The following is a 21,325-nucleotide window of genomic DNA, read 5'->3' as shown; positions in this document are numbered from 1 at the left end:
TTCCAATTGGAACCGCGCACGAAGAGAGACAAAGAGAGCGAGAGAGTTTCGAGTCGAATTGGAATGGCCAGTTCCCAATGCGAATGCTCAATGAGAAGAGCTTTTACTGTTTTACTTTTTGCCTGAAATACATTTTGAGATAATTTCTTGTTGGTAGTTCTGTTTATGCCATCGTTTGCGTCTGTGTTATTTCGATTGCGAGAGCCAGTTAACATTAGTTAAAATTAAAACAAACGCCAGGCAGAAGATATAATCGAATTGCGGTTTTTTTTCTTCTCGTACCGAATTTCCATCCACATCCGCATCCACCATCCACCATTCCGTTCGTCGTTATCCGTCGGATATGTTGTTCTATCGCTGTACCGTACAAGTTCGTACCCAGTCCAAATGCAAACAGATTGCGCCGTGTGCCGGTAAAAATAAGCGCTAAGTTTGGGAAAAACCATCAACATCAGATGATGTGCCTCGAACTTTTCGGGCGAAAACGGCGACAAATCGCTTGCGGAAAATAGCCTGGAGGGGAAAAGGGAAAAGTCGCGTATTTAATGAAATAAAAATTAATGGGTTCGCTTTAGCACAATACGACGGTGTATTCGGATTCAGATTCGGATTCGGATTCGGCTAACGGTGTACGGTTTACGGTGTGTTGTGTAAACAAAGTTGTAGTTATAGTTTTAGTTTAATTAGCTTCGCATAAGCTGCAACCGGATCTGAAACAGACCGTGGCAAGGAAAATAATAATTGCATTTCATGTATGCCAGTGTAAATTTGCGTTCGTGTGTGCTAAGTTTACATATAGAGAGTGGATAGTGTGGTTTCTAGTATCCCTATCCGATTCGCGCCGTTATTGTTAATGCGCAGGTAATTCGGAGCGCTTTTCGGCCACTCTACCCAATATTTTGTTCTACATCGTGTTTTTATTTTTTTTCCCCCCCATTTTCCCCCCATTTTTTTTTCCAACTTTTTTTTGTTGTGCTGTGCTGTGCTGAGCTGTATGCATTTATTTGACAGCTTATGAATCACCCGCAAAGATTCATTTGCGCTGATTGCAGCACAACTGTTGCACCCACTTTCAGAAAAAAATAATCACAAAAAACACCCATACATCGTCTTCGGGAAAACTACTCAAGCGAGTTTAGCCAGCAAAAAAAATACGTATAACACAATGAAAATAAACAAATAATACCTAAGCCATAGAGCACATTGTTTCCACGCCCCCTGCCCTATTGTAATTACCTTGTTTTTTTTCGTTTTTTTGCAGTGCATTTATTAAGGAATCACTCTGATATCAGAACAACCTTTAAATACCGTATTAAATCAAAATGAATAACAAGATATGGTGGCGAATTCCGCCGAACAATCGACTCGAGCGACTAGATTCGGTAAACGGCTCCCAAGTGTAAACTTGACTCCCATTACCACTGTGTAAATACCAGAAAGTAAACCCAAAAGAACAATAATACTACTGTGGAGAACAAAAAAAAACGCACGATACACTTATTTGGAAGTGGATTTAAGTTACAGTAATGCCAGCCAATGAACGACCAATTGCGATACAATACAAAAACATAAGCGAAAGGCAAATAAATGCAAATTAAAACCAAAAAAAGCTAAAAAAAAAAAAAACCCGGGCTCATGACACAATTGGTCATGTATGTAAATCGCGAAAGATAAACATAATCCATATAATATCGTCCAAGTTGCGACGGTGGAAAATGTGCAGTGCGGTTATATCCTAAAAATGGATCTGTTTTCCCTGCGAAACTGCCGCAGTTGTGTTCTCTTCTTCGATCCCTGCAAAGTCCACGAAAAAAGTGCCCCCAAGAAGGTGCTGTGAATGCCCAGCAATCAGCACTTCATCTAGAGATCCTAATCTTCTCCAGCTTTCGGATCCCCACACATCTCGACTATATCCTGGCCAATCGGAGCAGCAGCCATAAGTAGCATATAATCCTGGAGCTTCACACCAATGCGATATGGATTGTGATTACTCGAAGTTTCTGTACAAAAGTAAGTAAGATTAAGTTAGACATGATATCTAAATTTGCCGACGGCAACTTTTCACAAAGTTTAATTAGCCCGTTTATGAATGGTAACATGAAGCAATTTTGAAGTTTTACAATATATTTTGCATTTGTAATTTTAAAATACCCTTCAATTTTAATTGAACTGTCAGCGATTTTTGGGTTTTTTCTTCCTAGAAACAAATGATGAAAGTGTATCTGATGTCAAAGCAATAAAAAGCGATTTTAATTTTCTAGTCTGGCGAAATATTTAACTATTTAGACTTTCATTTAGACTATATGAAGACTGAAAGAAATAAAATTCTATAAAGTGGAAATAATGTTGACTAATACAAGAATTGAGATTGCGCTGTGTCGTTAGGAAACAAATCTGGAAATTCAGCAATAAAATAAGAAGCAATAATCTTCAAGACTTCCGACTTTGCGAAATATCTATAAACGGATCCAAATAGCTAGTGAGCCACTTACAATCCCATTTTAAGCAGCTCCCCGAATTTTAAAATAACATGTTTTTATTTGCCATATCAGGATTGCGTCGGTAGCAAATCGCTTTTTTGTCCGCCAATTTAAAAGTTTGGTTTCAGAAAAACGACATATTACGATATATTTAGGGAAAGGGCACTAGTTTTAATAATAAAATAGATTTCAAATCAGAATGCTGGAATCTTAAATTCGCGCATTTCACAGGACCGCGTCGAGTTGTCCGTATTTTTGTCCGCATATTTGAAAATTTGCTCCTAGTAACTATAGTTTCTTGCTTAAATATATATTTAACTCGACTTGCGTATGTATTTATTCCCCAGCACAATTTCTGATGGTAAATGAATTCATGTGATCGAATCGAATAACAATATCAGAACAGAAATCTTTCAAACATTGCTTTTCCACGATTAAAATCTCGTGCAAGCTTGTCCCAATGAGGACGACGATGGCAGTGGGGGTTTTATCAATTTCGTAGGCACATTTCTCGCTAGAGTTATTTTCAGTTTCGAAAAATTCCACGGGACACTGTGCGTTTTCTTGTTGCCATCTTCCATAGAAAGTTCGTGGATTCGGTTTGGTTCGCATCGGCTTCCCTTGAAACCGACAAAAGCAAAAGCAGACGGAAGAAGCGAAAAGCAAGCAGCACGGCGGCAACGTCAAAGCGACAAAAGCAGCAGCAAGTTGGAAAAAAAGGATTCTTCCCATCAGAAGTTGGTTCCTCATGGTTTTGCACAAGATAAAAATATTTTTTAATGTTCCCTGAACACAAACAAAAATTTAAGGAATGTCACGTTGTAGTGCCGTCTCGCTCCGATGTGCGCTCCATGTATGCATTGCGCATTTATTTTGGTTCCCGGTCCGTCGATTCTTCTCTGCCGTTGCCGTTCCTGTTGTATCTCGTATCTTCGTTGGTATGGCACAAGAATTTCTTTTACACAGACAAATGGTTCGCTTACCGGGGACCAAAGATCTGCTTGAAACTCGCATTCGAGGTAAATATAACCGATATACATATATGTGTCCATACATATGTGTCCATGCGGCGAACGGTGAATAACTGGCCAGAGTCATGTCGAGACAAGCAAACTTTCGCCAATTTATGGAATCCTTGCACAGGATACAGAAGAGAACTTCACAATCGACTGGTTTTTGAACTGGCTGTTTCTTGTTTTCTTCCTCAAAAGCATAATCCGCTTGAAAATGAACAGGAGTGAACAGAGGAACAAGTGGCATCTCTACAATGTGACCAAATTCGATAAAGTTCATCCGAAAAAGTAGAAAATTCTCCAAAATAAGGAAGTTTACTGCTTGCTTTGAGACAAATTGTAATCAAACCACACAAATGGAAATAACTACAGACATTTTTCTCAGTGACGTTGAAGAAAGAAGACTTTATTTATATAATTTTGAAATGGACCGTTCTTAATTGCTCCCGTTTTTAGCAAGTATTCTAAAGATGCCCATACCCATACCCCTACCCATACCCAGTCCAGGTTCAAGAACATTAACACAAATATTGTATTAGAATTATATTTGAATTGCATTATTAACCAGAAAAAGTCGAGTTAGGGATACAGCGTATAAATATGGAAAAGTTTGTGCATTTTTTTAATGACGTACAACCGAGTTATGTGGCATTTAACGGCTTGTATTGTATGCCAATATGGAAAGGTAAATCGCGTACAATTGCAAAATGATCGTTTTGTCATGTCTGCGGAACGTGACACACGCTGTGTTCTAAAACTAAGCTGTATCGGAAGGTGGTTCAAGTTCGGCAATACGCCTACGGTATTCATGGTATATGTGGATTATGCACCTATCACAATTTATTATTTGAACTTAGAGGTGTTCATGCCTACACTTAAAAAAGGGAAAACCAAATCAGTGTCTTTTAAGCGGTAATTACCAAATATGATAGCACATTCGCAAAAGTTTGATGTTTTCTCTGGTTTCTATACGCCTAACTAAAGTTTTTCCATTTGCTTGTCTAGAATATGTAATACACATTTGGCGCTTTAAATTTTCACCTTTTTATTCCACTTGCTGTTGGAAAATATCAAGAAAACTGAGCTATTAGCTTTAAGCCTGTTTCAACGGAAACTTATTATTCTCGAATGGGAGAATGGGGATTTGCCTGAAATATATGTATGTAATACTTCGGTAGAAGTTTCGCATTTGGCCTGGCAGGTTTACTATGTCTATCCCTTAAATTGGACGCATTTTTGAATGAAATCAGACAATAAATAACTTATTGATAGTTTCGTTAATGAAACGTTTCCCTACTGCACTCAAACTAAATATCAGATTTAAAGGGTATTCAGAAATGATTTTCTCTAGCAAGAGTTTGTATATGTTTGTGGAGGAAAAGTAGGATCACTGAAAAATGGAAATAGTGTTATATATATTCGTAGTTTCCTATACCTTAATTGGTTGAATATATGTGGTTGTGTGGTAGTTAAACCATCATAACAAATACAAATCAGATAGTAGTCCTTATCCGATAATAACAAATAGTGTGATAATAGCAAATTGGTGAACTAAAAACTAAAAGCGATTACCTATATTCCAAGCTTATGTCAGAGATATCTGATACCCAACCGATTGATGCAATCATGGAGGAAATGGTTATCAAACACTTGTGAATATAGTAGGTTCTGGCGATTGATTCGAAAGCATTCAACCCATACGTTTCGTTTTCCGACACCAAAATACACAACAAGCCATTGATTGCAACAAGCCATAATGAGCAGCAAACTGGGCTACGATGTGACCGATCCCACCGTCCAAGTGCTCCGGGCATCGGCGTTCATGCAGAATGGGCCAGTGAAGCAGGTGCGCAGCCTGGAGGATCTGGACCGATGGGTTCGCTCGCAGGCCTACCACGACGTCATTGCGTACATCAGCAACACCAGCAGGGCCATCCAGGGCCATCGATTGACGCAGGACTTTCCGGTGACGGAGCAGATGCGCCGATTGTGCGAGATCTTCGATGGACTGGAGCTCCTGATCGTGGAGCATGCACCGAAGCTGGAGGACTCCAATCTGGCGCTACCGTTTGCCCAGGTTAGAAGCAAGGCCTACCGCACTTGGATGCGGCAGATGTTCCAGCATGTGTTCAGCAAACTGGACGAGGCCATCAACGTCAACTGCAAGCACATCAACGAATTGGGACAGTATCTTCGCCGATCCTTTGGGAATTCAAACACTCTGGATTTTGGGCCCGCCAACGAGTTGATGTTCCTCTTCTTCCTCTGCGGCCTCTTTCGCGCCGGGATCCTGCTGGCCAAGGATACGGTGGCCGCCGCGCTGCTGCTCTTCAATCGGTACGTCCATGTTATGAGGCGCCTGATCAGCACTTTTGGACTGTCCATTGCCAAGGACCCGAGTTACACCATCGAAGATTACTACATTTTGCCGTATCTGTGGGGTGCGGCCCAGTTATCGCTGGATTGTCCCTTCTCGCCGATGCAGTGTGAGCAGGGTAAGATCATGGACAGCTACAGGCACGACTACATGATGCTGGACATCATTGATCACCTGCAGAAGACCCGAAGCGGCCCATTGAGTCAGGTGGCCCTGCAGCTGTGGAGCATCCTATCGATACCCACGTGGCCGCAGGTCTACAGGGGATTGGAGCGGAACTATATCGACCATGTGCTCTCCTCATTCGGAACCGTGGAGCAGGCCATCTTCTGCGAATTGATGTCCTTCGAAGCGCTGCTATCGTCCGTCCATCTGAACCGCGCACACTTGGGCGTCCACATCATGGATGGAAAGGAGAAGGAGGACGAGGATGAGCTCGAGCAGAAACAAGCGGAGGATCTATGGCAGTTTTCGGCACCGGTCAGCAGATATGTCAGCATGGAACCGGAATCCTTTCTCGGCTTTCAGGGATCCAAGGCGCGGCGCAGATCGGAGGACAGCGAGGAGGAACGCCTCTGGATGCTGCGGCAGTTGGTCGATGAGAACGATCCAAACTCTGAAATGTTTTTCCCGGATCGCGAAGTTAAAGGACGGGATTCACTCACTTCGGTCGCCAACGAAGGTCAATAAAATGTCAATCCAATTAATATATGTATGTGAACTTGAAAGGATGCATACTGCACGGCATTTGGACAGCAATTTTTAATTTTATATTTAGCTGATTTATTAATTTATGTTTCGAATTCCCTGCCAAAGTACTTTATTCGTGTTATTAATGTTTAGAAATTCGCCTTATTGGAATAGGAAAAGGACGAAAAATGTTGTCTGCACGCAGGCGCCATGCGTTTGTTTTCCAACTGACTTGGAACAGTTGTTTAAGATTAAGAGATTTTTAAGGTACCGTATTTATTTTCTTGTTTTATTAAAAGCCCTTTCTTCCAATTCTTTTTCAAATGAATAGAATATTTCTGCCTTAATAATCGATATTTAATCTTTTAACCTTTTTATACCGTTTTCACACTGACTTTTGAAAGCAATAGCACAGAGATCTCATTGCTCTCTCTGAAGAGCCGCAACCAAATTGTGCCAAGCTTTCGCCAAAGAATCGTTTATATTATTTTAAAAATAGCCTTTTCCGCGAATTTTCAAACCGCTAGGGATTTTTGAAGTGGCCCTGTGTAGTTTTCCCAACGCTCTGTGTCTATATGATTGCAGATTGACACGTTTATAATTATTTTATCATGCGTAACATGTGATTTATGTATATAGTAATCGCAGTGTTTCGAAAGCAGAGTTTTTGAAAGTGCTTTCTAAAATATATTTGCGTAATGACGAAGACGCCTAACTCCTAAATCCTTAACAGTATCATAGCTTTTCGTCTTCGCTTGATCCTGCGTTTGGTCTGTTAGCTGAGGTCACAGATCCGAACCATCTGATAAAGGACCTGACTTCCGTTGCGAAATCGTGGCCAGAGTTATGGCACCCGAAAGCCAGAAGACTTGCAAAGTGAGCGAAATCGAAATCGTGCGGTAAGGCGCCAGCGGCATGTAGTTCGTCGGATATTAGTCACACCCGTTGCGAGCGAGCGGGAGAGCGAGATCTTTGCACTATGGGAAATTTGGACACTTTTTCTGGCCAAAAAGATAATGTTTTTTGCATTGATTTACACCAGACCATATCTATGCGTATCCAAAAACTGTGGCCGTGGCACTGCTCTTCATATTTTTATATAACTGATTTTCTTAAAGTCTTTCTCTAATCTCGTATGCTTTTTCTAATCTAAGCAAAAAACAACTGATTTCGTGATAGTGTTTGTATATTAAAATTTAAATTTATTACAATTATCTAATGTTGGACCCTGCCGACCTCACTTTAAATCCCTTTTCAAAGTGAGATCATTATCAGAAAAACGTCTTTTGCAAGACAACTTAAGTTTTTACATTGTTTACTAAAAAGTGATCAAATTTCCCATAGTGCTTTGGTGAGAGCGGAGAGCGCAGAGCCATGTACATATGCATGTGTTTGTGTGTGTATTTTACACTGGGAGAGCGACGCTCTTCCGCGCTCTTACGCTCTGTCTTCTAGCCCCACCATTCTGGGTGTGTGCGTGTGTGTGGTGCACTTGTGTCGGTGATACAGTGCTGTTTTCTGGGTTTTGATCGGGTTGTATTCTGCGCGTGTGTGTGTGTGTGTGTGTGTTATGGCCAGTGTAGTCATCGCTTGTGTTAGGAAACTGAAACTAAACAACCAGATCCACCAGTTATGCTGGCAGTCCTCCACATTGTTGTTGTTGCTGCCACTGCTGCTGCTGTTGGTGTATTTTGCAGAGAATGAGTTGAAATGAGTTGAAGTTGAGTTAGCCAGGCCAAGTCAACGGCAACAACAACAGCACGAATCCAGCCGAACAACAACAGCAACCAGACCAGACCAGACCGACCAGCCAGCTACAGCCATATAGACTGCTATAGTGTGTTATCGACGCTGACGTCGGCGTCGTTCTTTGTATTGATTCGAATTTGGATTCAGTCGATGAGTTTCTCTCGCTTCTGCGCGTTGCGTTTTTCGCAGTGTTTCCGCGATTTTTCGTTGTCGTCATCGTTGTTTCGTTTGCCTCGTTGTTGTGTGTGGTGTATAGTGCGCCCCCCGTCGCCGCTGCCGCCACCGTCCCGCGCCCCACCGAATTCAGCGCCCCCCTTTTTTTTTGCTTCGTACAGCCGTGAGCGGCTGTAAAAGTGTGCGTGGGTTTTTAAGATTATTAAAAGCGATTTTCATTTGCAATTTTGGATATTCTGATGCCTCTTCTTCTGCTGTTTTTTTTCCTGTCTTTTTTTTTTGAGTTCTGCTCTGTTTTGTGTTTGTAATATCTGTACGGGAAAGATTTAAAGAAAATGTATCTTGAGATGTGGCCACTTTTTTGATTCACCTTCTCGCTCGCTCGCTCGCTTGCGTTCTCTTTCGCTCTCTCTGGTCTTTTTGTTTTATCTATTTCTTTATATCTATCTTATAAACAGTAGGCGTGTGTGGGGAGGGCATCGCAAGATATGGACGTGTGTAGCTTTATAAGCAAAATATCCTATGCCTCTAGGTGGCACACCAACCAAAAAAAAAAAATAAGAAAAGAAACACGAAAAAAAGAAAAAGAAATCAAAAAAAAATCATTTCATAAAAATACATATCTAAATACAGATGTACATGTGCATGCACACATGTGCGTACGCTTTTGCACACCCATAAACACGGATACACACATGTGCACACACATGCATACAATTAGAATTGCACTTGTGCAGAAAAACAGACTATTTGCTTAGGCCCCAAGCAGATGAGAAAATACACATGTACGGGATACCATCGTCTTCGTCTTCATCATCATTGTCATCGTCTTCTTCATCACCAGAATCAGAATCGGAATCAGAAACAGAATTCAGAATCGTCATCGCCTTGGAGCCCCATCTCAATTACGAGCTTCTCCATTAACTAACGAAGTGTAGGAAAAAGTCGAAACCAAACCTAGCCCATCCAATAGTTGGCTCTCCGGTGGCCATTCTTCTTTCTTCATCTTATTGCCGCAGCTGCGCCTTATTTCCACTGAAAGGCTTACTGACACATTCTCACTTTCACAACGACCACGATATTGTACAAAGCTGCTCATACTAAATACACAGTTATATATATATACATATATATCGCGAGAGCGGAGAGAGCGCGAGAGAGCGAGAGCAAGAGAGAGTGGGAGTGTTTGAGAAGATGCAGAAGTGTGTGTGTGTGTGTGTGTGCGTGCGTGTGTGTGTTGCCTGTTTAACTTTAACTGAAACTGAAAAAGATCTTTCTCACTTCCTCAACTCAACCTAAGAACTCCGATCCGATCCGATCCGATTCATGAATTATTGCAGATGTGAGTAAGTATTGCGAGTATGCATGTGTGTGCACGCGTAGAATCGAAAAGTAAAGTAGTGCAAAAACAAGTATCGAATGAGCCACATAATCCAAAGCGAAAGGGTTTCGTTTGTTCGGTTTTCGTTTGAAAGTCCCCTCGCCCAAAGACGCTGCCATAACTTGTACACATGTATAATATAATTTAACAAACCGCTCCATCGTGTTATCAACGACATATGTAGATAATAACACGCCCAGCACAGAGCTTGAACTGAAAAACTGAAAAGCTAAAAAACAGTTACTGTTACAAGCGAATAATAATAACAAGAGTGAGTGCCTTTGACCAGCCGGAGACGACTACGCCGACGACGTTTGATGTTGTTGGTGGAGACGGTGACATCAGAGTCTAAATCTAGCGCGAACAGATTTCTTTTAATTCCGTAAACTAGTGGACAACGCACCGTACTCGTTCCGTACTCGTTCCGCACCCGTTCCGCAACCGTTCCGTACTCGAACTCGAGCTCGTATCCTCCGGACACACTCGCACCACTCGTGAATAGCGAAACCCTAAAGGAAATCTTCAAGAAAAAGCTGGCTGCATGAAAAACATCACCAGCTCGAGCACTTGCAGCACCGGGCTGCTGCAATTGCAGAACAACCTGAGCTGCAGCGAGTTGGAAGTTGCCGAGAAGACAGAACAACAGGCAGGTCCGTTGCCCATTCCCCCCGCCCCCTAGCCCATTCGAATCACCCAGTCATACAAAGACACACCTCGTAAATTCAAACTCTATGCCCCTAGTCCCCACAACCACCACCACCCCCACCGCCCAAAGTTTCTCGATCTCTGGTTTTTGTTTGGTGACTTTTTCCTCGTGGGTTCTCAATGCAAAGCACATGCATGGAGAGTTTCCATTCGAGAAAGTCACCCAAAAACGGAGACCTGAACTGCAGGGCACCTTCACCTCCTCCATCTACATCTCCATCGCTGTGGAGTGTACTCTCCACCCATCTACACATATCTCATACATATCTTATATACATACATATGTACATATGCACATACATGTGTACATATGTGCATACCCAAATCTAAATCTAACCGTTCTAAATCCGAAAAGAGAGGGCAAGCCAACTTTCGATTGCCGAGATGAATAATTCAATGGATTAGTCAGGTTTAAGATAGCACAATGCTTCTTATAAGACGGGGAGGGGGAGCTCGAAAATATTTTGCCAACCGAGCGGATTTCGAAAAGAGCTTTTCTCGCATGTGTTCTTCATTTGTGCACAGCATTGCATAATCATATTTTTGGCCAGAAGCTTGTAAATGCAGTGTGGGAGACAATTCGCAGCACAAAAAAATGATATACATATATGTGTGTGTGTGTATATGTACGGATTTTGTCGATCTGGATTTTGGCGAAATATGTTGACATGTCCACGCGATCTGCTGTTTTACGATTTATTTATTACCTCAGTTTAAGAGCCATCAACTTGTCTGCTGTTCACATATGTATATATAGATACACATTAAGAATAGATACATATGTATGAACGTATACTTTTATTTCTATTGCTTTACTGGTTATAATGAGGATCAAAACATGATCGAATAGCTGCATATCCTATTAGAAGCATTGAAATCTATCGGTATAACTATGGTGTTGACGATCGTTGAAGTACTCACAACCTTTTCAAGTTGCACTATCAAGTCAAACAAAACTAATTCACATACGTATGTTTGTTTAATATTTTTATTTCTGAATCGCATGCTACACAATGAATTTCTAAATGGCCTGTAAATATTTACAATAATATCGTAATACCCACACGTGCCTTTTTCCAAACAACGCAACTAATGTAATTGATGAAAGAAAGTAAAAACTATGTAAAAAAAGGCTTGGAAAAGCCGAACTTCATATACTCTAGTAGTTACAACCAAAATGGATTACTCACGTTCGTATTTTACCAGTTGCTATCACAACTATGGGTTTCAGTAGCCCACAGAATGAGTGTGTTTCATGAGTCATTGGTGAATATCTTCAAGAGCAACGAAAACATATCCGATCACGATAAAGTTAATCTTACTTACTTAAAAAACAACAAGCTCGGGCCACTCAGTGGACCGATCGTTCATATGACGACTGTGTTACTTAGTTAATAAGAATTGTCGGCAATCTTATAGCAAAATATGTTGCTAATGTTTGATGGAATTTTTTAAGCCATTATCGTTTTTGGCAGTCATTTCCGGTTACTAACAAAAGTCGATCGTATATATTTAATACTCTCCAGAAGCTTTATGAATGTAAATAGTTCATTCACTTGTTTCCGCTTAGCCTTTTTGAAAGCCTCTCAAATTCACACATAAATCGCTGAACTTTTCCACTATTTTCACTCCTTTAAATCCGTTGACAATCTGTAGTTCACTTTCTAGCTGTCCTTTTATTGCTCTTGGAAATATATTTGGCAACTTCCATATTCCTTTCTGTCCATTATTAACATTACTAACATCATTTCATTGGAAGCCAAGAAGACAAAAGATTTATTATTAATTATTTCGTCGTTGCACCTCGCAAAAATTCCATTTGAACCTTTACCAGGTTGCAAATTCGTTTGTGCTGACTTCTAAGGATTTTCGGCAGCAGAAATGGGAGTGCGTTTTAGGGGTTGAAATTATGAAGGGCCAGGGGAACGAACTCTTTATACCCTATGAATAATCAATGAACTAATAGGAAGTGATTAAATACGTGTACAGTATTTTGCAATAGGAAAGTGACGCGGATTAGTAAAATATACACTAGGGTTAGAAAGGCCTATGATCTTTATAAAATGTACCCAGCCATTATCCGTTTATATTATTCACATGAGTAAAGGACGAGCAGAAAAAGAAAATCCACTGATTGTGCTATTCTATAAATATTTTCAATAACTTTGCAAAGCACTGCAATGCCCTATATATTATTTGGCAAGATACGGACCATAAAAAGGATAGTTTTCACCTGTCTCGGTATCCGCTGAAAGTCAAACTGCCTTTGGCTGCGTAGGGATTGCGGATCCCAACTTTGATCCTGAGTGCGCTAAGTACGTCATCACGCAGCTCCTTACCATTCCAACCAGGCACATTCTTCGTGTATATATATACATATATATTTATATATACGGATATATGTACATTATGTATGTGTGTGTGCGACGGGGCATACATAAAGAAAATGAAAAAGCAGAATGCATACCATAAATTCCAATTGCCGCACAACAAAATTGCGGCTTCTAAGGGTAGGAATGGAAAAGGCAGGAAAAAGAACACACATTCCCTTATTAAAACCGAACTGAACAGAACTGAACAGAACGAGCAGCTGCGAGTTGAGTTGAGTTGAGTTTTCGAGGCGGAAATTGAGTTCAAGCGTACGAAAGTCTGTTTCTAGTTTTTCTAATTGGAAATTATCCCGAACTGAACCGCTGCCGTTTGAATTCAGAAATTCTGAAATGCCATGTGATAATATTAATGCACGGTTCAGCTATTTTGTCCGTTTCATTCCGCTCCTTTTCGTCCTTTCAAATCGTGTGTGTGTGTGCTCGTGTGTGTATGGGTGTGTGCGTGGAGTGCTTACGAGATTATGAAAAATGGCACATTCACCCCCTAAAACGATCCCAACCCCTGCACTATGCCATGCATTTCCAAGCCGTGCAATATGCATTCTACTCTTTTGATTGCCATACAGCCGTTTCCGTTTTGGGTTTCGGGAATTTCTGGTATTGTGCCTAGGATAGATCGTCCTGGCTTGACTTGCCCTGGATTCTGGTGAACTGCGTTCGCTAAGCTTCCACAATACCCTAATACACCATGCTGTACTATACTATACCATACTAGATCTACTTACTAACGCAGATTCTCTACCTTCCCATACCATACTATACCTACTATTCCAAACTATATGCCTGAGTGCAACCTACTATACCATTGCATACCATGCCATACCATTTGGTGCCATATCATACGATACTATACCATAGTACACCATGCTGTACCGCACTATACTATGCTCTGATCCTTGATAGTGGCGATTTGTGGCACACCTTTACCTATGCCATACAGTCCATTGTACCATGCCATACCATACCATATCATACCCCTGCGGACCCAGACTCACACTTGACGCCCCACACTGCATCTACTTCTACATCGACTTCTAGCTCTACTTCTACTTCCATTCTATTCTATCAATAGTACGCTGCGAGGGTATGTGCCACACTGCATTCTATCCGCTGTCTCACGAATACGAATACCTAGAGCAATAGAGCAACCATCCCTATAGGTTTGGGTTTATATGGGCGAAACACCAGGGGCAGAAAAGGAACCGGCCAAAACAAAGAATAGAAATATGTGGAAACTATACGGCACATTTCAGTTTCAGTTTGACGTGCGCGTTTCTCTTAACCAGACGCATTTTAGTTTTTGTTTCTTTGGCGTTGCCGCTGCCGTCCGGGATTGTTTTTTTCACGCTGTGTGGAAGCAAGTCGAACACAAAACAAAAATAAATTACAAAATAATTGAAATTATAATCATTCGATAGATACATATACATATGTAGACTCGTACACTCGTAAACTCGTGCAGACTCAGCAGTGATATGTTTAACTGAAACGATTGCTTTCGCATTCGAAAAAGAGCCCATAAGAGTTTTTTGAATCTTATTTGGTGTATCATCAGCGATATCGGCTTTACAGTGGCGCCATTCTCAAACCACCTAGATTCCCTCGAGGAATTCAAGGAATTATCGGGTGAGTGGATTGGCATCTAATGCTCAATTCAGTAGGATATACATATGTGGATTCTTGGAGTTTTGAATACTCGTATATTCAAAACCTCAATCTTATAGTCCAACTTACTGGTTTCCTTGTGTTTCGTGTTCCAGTAATGTTAGAGCGTTGAACATTTAATTAAAATCGACTAAGAAAAAGACCGCCTCGACTACTAGAATACCCACTGCATGACTCCAAAAGGGTTGCATACACACAGCACTACTAAACACTTTCATGCCAAATGGAAAATACTTGAAAAACATTTTCAATTCGCTGTGCCCAGTAATAGAGGTCAGGGTTATATATTTAATAGAGTTCACAGCGCCTTCTTCTACCTGTTACATGGTGTGCCACCAGCAGAGCATACCCTCTCATACCCTGTGCGAATACACCATCCCTTAGCTGCGCCAAATATTTTTCATCAAGTCCACCGTTCAACGTTCACCGGGGATGTTCGAATCCAATCCGCACTGCTTAATGCCGTTCAACCCTTTCCAAATATTCACTACGAAAATGTAAACAATGGTGTGTTGAAACTATTTAAGTTTCAATTCATTTTAAAAGAATTTTAATTTGCTTGTGGGCGGGCGCGGCGGCAATCGCCAAATGGGTTTCCTTTCCAATGGGCGGCGATGTTGGGAAATCTTACTTTTTATGTGTGGCGAAAGCCTCGATCTGATTTATGAACAAAACCACTGGGTTTTTTATGTTAGTGCGCCTAGATCATTGCGCATAACAGTAAGTTGCTGTTAAAGTAACGATTATTCATTTTACGATTGGAGTACGGAGTTATGGAGTATCGTGTAATCGTCTTTGGCTTTGATTGGGTTGTTTACTTTTCACACGTCAAATGCGTTATAAGGATGCGAGAATGGGGGTAGTTCTTCTGTACTGGCACGCAGAATGGTGGAAAGTATTCTTATAAGATGCAATTTGAATTTATGAATGGCAGATCGGAGATCCTATTTCAGTTAGTATTTCGAAGCACGAATTGTTGTTATGTACAACACTCTTCTTTGAATTCTTCTAAAGTCCTGAATGTTTATAATTGATGCTATTCCATTTCTGTCTTTTTCATACCTCACACATCAGTCATCATATAGTACATATTTTATTTTATTTATATTTTTACTAATTATGTTATTTTCTTTATTGCAGTTGGACCCGGCACCATACCATCACCGTGGACACCAGTGAATGCCGGTCCTCCAGGTGCACTTGGATCGGCAGACACAAATGGCAGCATGGTGGATAGCAAAAACCTGGATGTTGGTGATATGAGCGATGTAAGTTTACCAGATTAGATTACTATACAAATAAATACAACTAAACTAAGGAGACTCCAATGAAATTCTCTTCATTCTGATTGAGAAATATAGTTTGTTGGCAAGGTCTATGCTGAATTATAAACTTCAAGTACTTTGTAGTGTAAACAAAATACAAAACACTGTACGCCAGAGACTCTTGAAATGGCAAATCTGTGCATCATTTGTTGATTGTAAACCTGTCAGTAGCAAATTGCCTAATGTTTTTCAAAATATTCCAGGACGAAAAGGATCTATCTTCCGCTGATGCCGAAGGTGTATGGAGCCCAGATATCGAGCAGAGCTTTCAAGAGGCTTTATCTATATATCCGCCGTGCGGACGTAGAAAAATCATTTTATCCGACGAGGGTAAAATGTACGGTGAGTGCTAGGGAATATACCCATAGTTGAACACCCATACCTTTAGTCCAAATTCTGATCGTATCGCAGCTAGAACCCATTGGGAATTACAGCGTTGCAGTAATAAAACCATTCCTCATTTGGTTCTATGACTCTAACCATTTGAAGTAGCTTTCCGATATGTACCAACTTTCTTGCTGCCTAAATATGCAACTTATTTAATCCTGATTTTATCCATTTGTAATGCAGGTCGCAACGAACTAATCGCACGATATATAAAACTGCGCACAGGCAAGACGAGAACCCGGAAACAAGTCAGCTCGCACATCCAAGTGCTAGCTCGGCGAAAACTCCGCGAGATCCAGGCGAAAATCAAAGTGGTAAGTGGCCCGCGGGGAATTTCTTACAGTGTAGTTGGATTGTAGGGACCTAAGGTTAGATATCCCCAGAGAGCGCGAATATACAGCGAATAAACAGCTAGATTCCTGGGTTGGATGAGCATGAAAAGCAAGGAAGACTTGTCAGTTGAGCTGCAAGAGAGTCAGATGGAAGTCGTAACCCCCATCCCATCTCGACATACCCCTAAATTTGAATGCGAGCGTTAGGGAACATCCAGTCACTGCACTTCCGACTGAAGAAGGGTCAACCGATTCAGACTTGGTTAATGCGATGATGTGATGCGCACTTTGGTGGCAATAAACAGCATGCAAATGTCGCAACAAACTGCACAGCGATCCAATCGCAATCACAAGCACAAACAGACAGTAAACACCATAACGTACCGTATATGACCACCCTTCGACCAACCGAAACTCTTTTGCAGGAAACCAATGGTGTGTCTTTGCATTTATTAAATGAGAAAGAACAAACGTTGCAGGTCATGAGCACAATGACCAGTTCGCAAATCGTGTCCGCCCAAGCGGCCAACAATCTGGCATTGGCTGCCTCCGCATTATCGGCAGCAGGTGGTGGTGGTGGTGGCGTCCACCACACCACGAGGCATCTCAATCTCAGTCTCCCACCACCCCCCACCCACCATAGACACTCGTCGGCGGCGGCAGCAGCTGCTGCAGCAGCCGCAGCAGCAGCAGCAGCCGCCGCAGCAGCGGCAATAGGCAGCAATGTCCCTTCAGCCGCGTTGGTCCCCCCCGGACCGCCGGTTATAGCGTCTACCACGTCGTCGTCGTCGTCGTCTGCATCACCTCGACAGCAGCAACAGCAACAGATACAGCAACAACAGCACCACTACCACCACCCAGCCCACCACCACCACCCAGCCCACCTCCACCACCACCATTCCCATCCCAATTTGACGCACCTACCGCATAGTCATATGCATCCGCACCATCACCAACATGCGGCAGCCGTTGCAGCAGTGTACCATCTACAGCAGCAGCAGCAGCAGCAACAGCAGCAACTGCAGCAGCAGCAGCAGCGGCCAAACCATACGGACAACGATCCAGTGGCACTGGGTGCTGGTGGGCCAAGTGAGGCGCCGCCAGCACCACCAGCGCCACCACCTCCTCCGCCGCCGCTGCACCACCCGCCGTTGTATTCTGGCGTAAGCTCACGTTAACGTTATTATAACCAACTCTCGATTTCCACCTCTCGATTACCACCGCCTTGTGCAAATCACTCGTATGCTGTCATACTGCGATCCAAAACAAAACTCGAAAACTGAAAACAAAAAGCAGAAACTGAAACACACGCAACTCATTTACCAAGCTACTGCGCCTACTGCCTACTGCCTACTGTTGCATCAAAAACCAAAAAGAGAATCATTGTAGCTCCACCGACCACCATCGAAAACCATCATCACTGCCATAATCCGCAACGCTCATTTAGGATTTGCAATTGTCTTGTTTAGCTTTCTGTTTTGTGTGTTGTGTGTGTGTGTGTGCTCACCCCAGAAACATCAATGTGCAAATAGAACCTCTGACCCATCTTCTCCATCTACTCCATCTACTCCATCTACTCCATCTTCTGCAGCCTCTACAGATTTGCAATTGCTCACAGAGGTGTCTTAAAGTGCGCTGTTGGCTGATATGTCATCATCGTAGGAGCGACAAGCTCCAGATCTAACGTAGCCCGCTTTTGGGAACCTCGTTTCAAGATATTTCGGATCTAAGGAGGTTTGAAACCTTTTGAGAAGGTTTTTGAAAGTGTGCTTTGGATAATACGTCACTTGTGGACACCTCTTTAAATGAGATTTCAAATCCTCGGACGCTTTAAGGTGTGCGAAAGTATGCAGCGAAGAATATGGCATGGTCGAGATATTCTACTCGATGGCATACTTTTAGACACTCTGTTGAAGGGACTTTCGATCTAACGCACCCATGTATATAATCAATGTGCTGCTTTCGACGAGGTACTCCACTTTCCACTTTCCACCTCAACCAAACCACCACCCCATGCCATCCTCCTGTTTCCATCTCTATCCAGCTAGCCAGCTATCCAGGTAGCCATCACCCATTACCAATCACCCATCAGCCCTCTGGAACATGAAAAACCACCATCATGGCCTAAATGAGTTGCCCGTTGTACTGCTACGCCACCCCAATGCGCTCGCTTGCTCATTTGAAATAGACTCCTTGCTTTTGACTTGCTATGCGAAGAAAGTGGCTTCGCTCAAAAAGAACCTAATTCGAAGTTCGCTATAGACATGTGTGTACTATCGTATGTAACATACTCGCTGGGTAACCTTAGTTAATTGATACAATTGATAATTGATTTAGTCGGTTAGTGAACAGTTGATTAACCAGTCACCAAATCACCATATGTCTAACCACTCTTGTGCATCATCTACTGACACCGATGGGTCTAAATTAAAGCTAGCCTAACAACCATTCCAATCTAACCATTCTGATCTGTGAAACTGATTGCATAATCGCACTTGTATTTTTTCCATGACCAACAGCAATTCTGGCAACCTGGACTACAGCCAAGCACGTCCCAAGAGTAAGTTGGCATCTCGTCGTCTACTTTATGAGCTAGCTATACAACGCATTTGCATTGACCAATAGTTTCTATGATTACAGCATCAAGCCCTTCCCCCAGCCACCGTATCCAGCTGGCAAAACGTCGACTGCGGTTTCCGGCGACGAAACTGGAATTCCGCCCTCACAATTGCCCTGGGAAGGACGAGCCATTGCCACGCACAAATTCCGCCTACTCGAGTTTACGGCGTTCATGGAAATCCAGAGAGATGATATTGTACGTACACCCCCCGCCCAAAACCTCCCCCCAAAAAAGGCAGCAATGCAGCCATCCCCCATTTGCTGCACTGCACCATCAATCAAACGAAAATGTGATATTAATAATTCCCCATCTCCCATCTACAATCTCCCATGTCCACAGTATAACCGGCATCTATTCGTTCAACTTGGCGGCAAGCCATCCTTTTCCGATCCATTGCTTGAGGTGAGTACTCCTGATGGCAAATGAATTGTAGTATTTCAATGTATTAATCACCTTTCCCACCCATCTCTAGACTGTTGATATACGGCAAATATTCGACAAGTTTCCGGAGAAATCTGGGGGACTCAAAGATCTCTACGAAAAGGGTCCACAGAATGCGTTTTACCTAGTTAAATGCTGGGCGGACCTGAACACCGACCTAACGACCGGCAGCGAAACGGGTGATTTCTATGGCGTAACCAGCCAGTAAGTATATCCATATCCTATCATACATTTCAAGTTCGGAATGATAATACAGGATGATATTAATAACTCTTTTCATCCGCAGATACGAAAGCAACGAGAATGTCGTGCTCGTGTGCTCCACAATCGTTTGCTCTTTTGGCAAACAGGTGGTGGAGAAGGTGGAAAGCGAGTACTCCCGACTGGAGAACAATCGCTACGTGTATCGCATCCAACGCTCCCCGATGTGCGAGTACATGATCAACTTTATTCAGAAGCTGAAGAACCTACCGGAACGCTATATGATGAACAGTGTGCTGGAAAACTTTACAATATTGCAAGTAAGTTTGATCTTGTCATTGATCTTGATCATTGACACATATATTGACACATACATAATGCTATGCGTATTCTAGGTAATGAGGGCCCGCGAGACGCAGGAGACACTGTTGTGCATAGCCTATGTGTTTGAGGTGGCGGCCCAGAACAGCGGCACCACCCACCACATATACCGTCTAATTAAGGAATAGCAAAAGCTGCACGGAGCAGAGCCCAACCTGTCTGCGAATCCCATCATCAACACACAAGTTCACAAATATACCGACAACAGCAGCAGCAGCAACAATAATAGTATCAATACGTCTAAGCATTGCGATAATAAGACGAGTAATGAAATTGCCAACACAATATCCAACACCAAGAGTGCCAGAAGCAACATCATCAGCAGTATCAGCAGCATCGGCAGCATCGGCAGCATCGGTAGCAGCAATAGCAATAGCAATACCATCGCACTAAACGCTGGCGACAGCAATATTAAGAACAGGAACCTATCTGTTGCTGGTGCTACAATTATCAAGCAATCACTCACCTCACCGCAACATCATACGGAAATCGATGCCTTGACCGCACTACAAGTGGAGGAGGTTATTTATACACAGTCACAAGGAAATACCAGTTACCAATTAGACTCCGAATCAAGCATTGCTCCCAACGTACAAGAGTCAACACTCCAGCAGCAACATACCGCCTATGAGGATCGTACAGTATCAGTCCTTCCCCCGTATAATCTATGTATCGGCAACAAGCAACCACAACCATTCGAGGCTGAGCAACACGAACAGGAACAGGAACTGGAACAGGAACAGCAGCAGCAGCAACAGCAACAGCAGAAGCAACTGGGGAACACGAGCTATGAGCAGTTCCTGAAGTTGTCCGCTCATGAATATTCGGAACCTGACAGAAGCACCGCGGCTGCTCTAAATCTCAGCAGTATTGGCGAAAAGGAAGCGGCATTGGTCGTTGAATCCAAGACGGATCTTGAAGATCCGCCAGAGTTTCGGATGCTTCGAGAGGTCAATGCGACCGAGGCGGAGGATCCTCGAGGACCCACTGCCGGTGGAATCAGTAACAAAGGCC

General features: G+C 42.5%; 3 protein-coding genes across 11 annotated transcripts; 2 read left to right on the top strand and 1 right to left on the bottom strand.

The window, feature by feature from the left end:
* Positions 1-224: 224 nt before the first annotated feature.
* Positions 225-9,808, bottom strand: LOC122623712. The gene is made up of 2 exons (XM_043803021.1): positions 9,441-9,808; positions 225-513 (listed from the first exon to the last, which is right to left on the bottom strand). The coding sequence occupies exons 1-2, from the start codon at positions 9,473-9,475 to the stop codon at positions 225-227; spliced, it is 324 nt and encodes a 107-aa protein (XP_043658956.1). The 5' UTR covers positions 9,476-9,808.
* On the top strand, positions 350-20,579 carry LOC122623710 (protein scalloped). 9 transcript variants are annotated; one of them, XM_043803015.1, is made up of 12 exons: positions 350-413; positions 1,262-2,010; positions 15,765-15,892; positions 16,153-16,291; positions 16,520-16,650; positions 17,094-17,831; positions 19,188-19,228; positions 19,294-19,483; positions 19,628-19,690; positions 19,761-19,933; positions 20,016-20,250; positions 20,326-20,579. In XM_043803015.1, exons 2-12 carry the CDS (start codon positions 1,977-1,979, stop codon positions 20,437-20,439), a joined length of 1,986 nt encoding a protein of 661 aa, XP_043658950.1. In that variant the 5' UTR covers positions 350-413; positions 1,262-1,976; the 3' UTR covers positions 20,440-20,579. The 9 variants fall into 9 exon arrangements, with proteins under 9 accessions (XP_043658950.1, XP_043658949.1, XP_043658948.1 ...); XM_043803014.1 differs by lacking the exon at positions 350-413 and adding an exon at positions 513-752; XM_043803013.1 differs by lacking the exon at positions 350-413 and adding an exon at positions 513-861.
* On the top strand, positions 5,171-6,577 carry LOC122623711 (serine/threonine-protein phosphatase 2A activator). Its single transcript, XM_043803020.1, has one exon. The coding sequence runs from the start codon at positions 5,250-5,252 to the stop codon at positions 6,558-6,560; it is 1,311 nt and encodes a 436-aa protein (XP_043658955.1). The 5' UTR covers positions 5,171-5,249; the 3' UTR covers positions 6,561-6,577.
* Positions 20,580-21,325: the final 746 nt, after the last annotated feature.

The sequence above is a fragment of the Drosophila teissieri genome, chromosome X (genome assembly GCF_016746235.2).
Source record: "Drosophila teissieri strain GT53w chromosome X, Prin_Dtei_1.1, whole genome shotgun sequence".
NCBI lineage: Eukaryota > Metazoa > Arthropoda > Insecta > Diptera > Drosophilidae > Drosophila > Drosophila teissieri.
Note: the sequence above shows the minus strand (reverse complement) of the source record. Positions and strands in the feature narration are given on the sequence as shown.